The 4,577-nt window shown below is 37.2% G+C and overlaps 1 protein-coding gene across 1 annotated transcript; it reads left to right on the forward strand.

Moving 5' to 3' along the window:
• The first annotated feature begins 3,572 nt into the window (after positions 1-3,572).
• On the forward strand, positions 3,573-4,577 carry Or14j5e (olfactory receptor family 14 subfamily J member 5E). Its single transcript, NM_001000275.1, is given in 1 exon segment — positions 3,573-4,577. A coding segment is annotated over 1 exon segment (1,005 nt).

Raw genomic sequence — 4,577 nt, forward strand, 5'->3', positions numbered from 1 at the left:
CTTCTGGGTGTCACTGTGACCTTGTGAACCAGAATTGCTAAGTGTTGAGGCTCTGCTCTCTAGGTTGAAACCTCCTCCCCAGTAGATTCTCAGATCTGCTACTTTAGGAACCCCTGAACTGGCAATAAAACCCCAGCCTCACCGAATCACCTGGCCACTGGGTGACCATTTCAATGGATCCAAGTTCCAAGTGACAAAGGAATAGAGGAAATGAGGCACATCTGTCATTCAGTTTGGCTTCTACTTTAAAAGCTCCACCTCTCAAAGAAAAAAAATAATAATAAATGTCTTCAATGGCACATTTTAAAACTCTATGGTTGTGGAAAAGTAATGTCACAGATAGTGATCAGTTTGAATAGATGTCTACACATCAAGAAATCCTGGAGTTTTCCAATATTAAAGGACAAATGTCAGGTAGGTATTCTATAAATCCTTACAGTAAATTACTCTTTAAATGAAGGTTAAAACAGCAAACGTATAATTAAATCAAGGAAGAAAGAAGCTCACCTTACTGAAAATGAGATTAATAAAAACCACAAATGTGATTCATGTCAGTTTTAAAATAATATGCAAGAGAAGCATAAACAGGAAATGTTGATATGTAATTTGTTTATGTAACTGAAGAATTAGGAAAACTATGTTTAAAACACTGTCTGAGGTAAGCAGTAGAGATAAAGCTTTGAGTGTTACATGTTCTAAAAACAAAACAAAACAAACAAAAAACTGTTTTCCCCAAAGCCATTCATGACTTTTCTTGATAGTTATATTTTTGGCTAAAAAATTTTGGTGTATATCTAAAAGACCACTGTATGAATTTCACATTTCAGTTGTTATAAAAAATGTTTGAAACATAAGTTCTTCATATAAAGTAGATCTTAAAATGTTTAGATTAATAAAAATAAAACCACTTGTGTAGATCAAATACAAATTTTGCTGAAAATTACCAGAATTTCTGCTTTATAAAACTCAGTGCTGAATGAGTTTAGATTCTCAGTCTCTTGTCACCTCCTTGTCCAGTTTGACGAAAATGTAAATAGAAATAAGAAACAATAATTCTGATGATATTTTACCAGTTACAACACAACAGAAATGAGAAAGATAGAAAATGTTAGAGGCAACCTTACAGTGTTCAGTTTTTCTGATGTTATATGGTTTGTGGCGTTGATGAAAACCTTTTGATATGATGAATCTCAAGAGATTGTTTTTATGGATTGAAAGCCAAGAGCGTTTCCAGTGTGGCAGCTAAGTATATTTTAAAACTTTTAATTCACTGATGCTTTATTACCATCTTTTTTCTTTCTTATTTGTTTGTTTGTTTATTTATTTATTTATTTATTTATTTATTTTTACACTCCACATTTTATTCCCCTCCCATTCCACCCTCTAACTGTTCCACATCCCATATCTCCTCCCCGCACACCCTGTCTCCACCAGGATGTCCCCACTCCACCCACCTTATCAGACCTTTAAACTCCCTGAGTCCTCCTGTTGCTTGAGGGTTAGGTGCATCTTCTCTGACTGAACCCAGACCCTGTAGTCCTCTGCTGTATATATGTTGGGGACCTCATATCAGCTCGTATATGTTGCCTGGTTGGTGATTGAGGGTCTGAGAGATCTCCAGGGTCCAGGTTAATTGAGATTGTTGGTCCTCTTACAGGGTCTCCCTCCTCACAAGTGGGAGACGGAGGGACTTAGGATGGAAAGGGGATGGAGGTCAAGGGGAACGGAGTACATGATCTGGTGTTCGGTAGGAGAAAGGACTGAAAACCTGAGAAACAGCAGAAAGAATGAAAAGAGATGACTTAGGGAAATAGGGGGTTGGGAAGACCCTCTAGAATGTACCAGAAACCTAGGAGGTGAAAAGACCCTCAGGACTCAAAGGGTTGGACCCTAGATGGAATGACCTACATATAGGGAGAGGGAACTTGCAGAGCCCACGTCTAGGAGAAAGACAGGACATCAAGTGAGGGATGGGGTAGCCATCCTACAGTCAAAACTCTGACCCATAAGTGTTCCTGTCTGAAATAACTTCAGTGATGGAAATAGAGAAGAGCCTGAGGAAAAGAAAGTCCAGCAACAGGCCCAAAAATGAATCCAGCTCAAGGGCAAGCCTCAAGACCTGACACCATTACTAAGGCTATGGAGCATCCATAAAAGGGGACCTACCATGACTGACCTCTGAAAGACCCAACAAGCAGGTGAAAGAGTCAGATGCAGATATTTACACCCAACCAATGAACAGAAGCTACTGACCCCCATGGTTGAATTAGGGCAAAGCTGTAGGACAAGGCTTTATTACAATCTTAAAACAGGTCTTCATAAGAAAATTGTAGAAATAGAATACTCAGATATTGGGTTTATTCTAGAAAAGGAGTGTGAGGAAGGCAGCCAGAGTCTGCACTATTTCCGAAGAGACAAGCTCTAAATGGCTATTCCTCTGAGCTTAAAAAAGAGAGGAACTGTTTTAATCTCAAGATTCAGAATTCTCACAAAAACCAGTTCTACAAGATGATTAACTCAGACACAAGTAGGCACATGTATATACACACCAAAACACATACACATATACAACTCAAAAGAAGGGTTTTTTTTTCATGTTTATTGGTTTTGTATTTTTTTATACCAACTGTGCACCAGATCATCAACTTAGACACCAAATTGGAAAATGACACATATTTTCTTGAAAATGTAAGTTTTGTTGCATACTTTAAAAAATGTCATTTAAAAATAGAAATAAGGTTAGAGTGCTTGCCGAGAAAGTTTAAAACTCTGGGCTTGGTTCTCCTCTTAAAAAGAAAATAGAAAAACGGTAGGATGCTCTATCTGATTAGTCTCTTAGCACAACTGTATGTACCTTTTATGGTAATGAGCAGATCGTTTGCTAGATCTGTATCACCTGTCCACAAGTAGATTTTCTGCTATAATATAGAGGTACACAAAATGGAACACAGTAGTACACAACGTGTAAATACAGAAAACTTTAGCCAATATCTCATAATTGTATTTCTATTGTGACTTGAAAGTCATAGGTTTCACTGGTGGAAATTGAAATGTTTTTAGAGAAAGCAAAACCTTATTCAATGACAATAAAGATGAGTTGTTGATGCTTGTATTCACTTCTTCCTACTACCTAAGTATCAAAAAGTCTAAGCTTCATCACAGGAGAACTCCTTTATCCTGATGATTTACACCATTGAAAGTATATTTTTCAAGTTTTCAAGCTTGATGAACTGCAATTTCTTAAACATTAGCCACTGGAACAGAGAAAAGAGAACATTTATGTATAATTTTTTTATACATTGTGCATTATACAGTATATAGGATACATTATATAGTATACACTATACATTATACACTATACAGAATATATTATAGATTATAAACTAATTATACATATGTCACATATTATATCATATATTAATTATATACTACATATTGTATATTATGTTATGTTACACATTATATATCATTCTATATTCTATGTTATATACTATATACACATATTGTATATATATTATTGCATTGTATAAACATTTTTACTTTCTAGCTGTTACCACAAATTTATTCTCAAAATGACTGCACGAAACATAACCACGATGAGTGGATTTCTCCTCATGGGGTTCTCTGACAACCATGAACTTCAGATCTTACAGGCTTTGCTCTTCTTGGTGACATACCTATTGGGCTCAGCAGGTAACTTCATCATTATCACCATCACAACACTGGACCCACAGCTCCAGTCTCCAATGTATTACTTTCTGAAGCATCTTTCCATTCTGGACTTCTCATCCTTCTCTGTCACAATTCCCCAGTATGTTTATAGTTCACTGGCTCAAAGTGGCTACATATCATATGGCCAGTGCATGATGCAGGTTTTTTTCTTCACTGCTTTGGCCTGGAGTGAATTGGCCATTCTCACAATGATGTCTTATGACCGCTATGTGGCCATCTGCCTCCCACTGCACTATGAGGTCATCATGAGTCCCAGAAAGTGCACTTGGGCTGTGGTAGCTGTGTGGCTAAGTGGAAGCCTCACAGGAACATTATACACAGCAAGTACACTCTCTATCAGATTCTGTGGGGACAAAATAATTCACCAGTTCTTCTGTGATGTCCCCCAGTTGCTCAAGATCTCTTGCTTTAATGATTATTTTGGAGTAGTGAAAGTGACTGCTTTCATGTCTGTATTGGTTTTTGCCTGCTTCATGGGGATTGCCTTCTCCTATGGCCAGATATTCTCTACAGTTCTCAGGATTCCCTCTGCAGAGGGTCAATCTAAGGTCTTCTCTACCTGCCTGCCCCATCTCTTTGTTGTTTCATTTTTTCTTTCAACAGGCATTTGTGCCTTTCTAAACACAACCTCAGACTCTTCAGCTGCTTTAGACTTCATACTTTCTATTTTTTACACTGTACTACCCCCAACCCTCAACCCTGTTATCTATAGTCTGAGAAATGAGTCCTTTAAGGGAGCTGTAAAGAAGTTACTGTTCAGTGAAGAATTCATTGGGAAAAATTATTTTTGTTCTGTTGTTCATGCCTGCCAACAATGGACACAAAGAATATTTTTCATATGTTGA

This window comes from Rattus norvegicus, chromosome 20 (genome assembly GCF_021556685.1).
Source record: "Rattus norvegicus strain SHRSP/BbbUtx chromosome 20, alternate assembly SHRSP_T2T, whole genome shotgun sequence".
Classification (NCBI taxonomy): domain Eukaryota; kingdom Metazoa; phylum Chordata; class Mammalia; order Rodentia; family Muridae; genus Rattus; species Rattus norvegicus.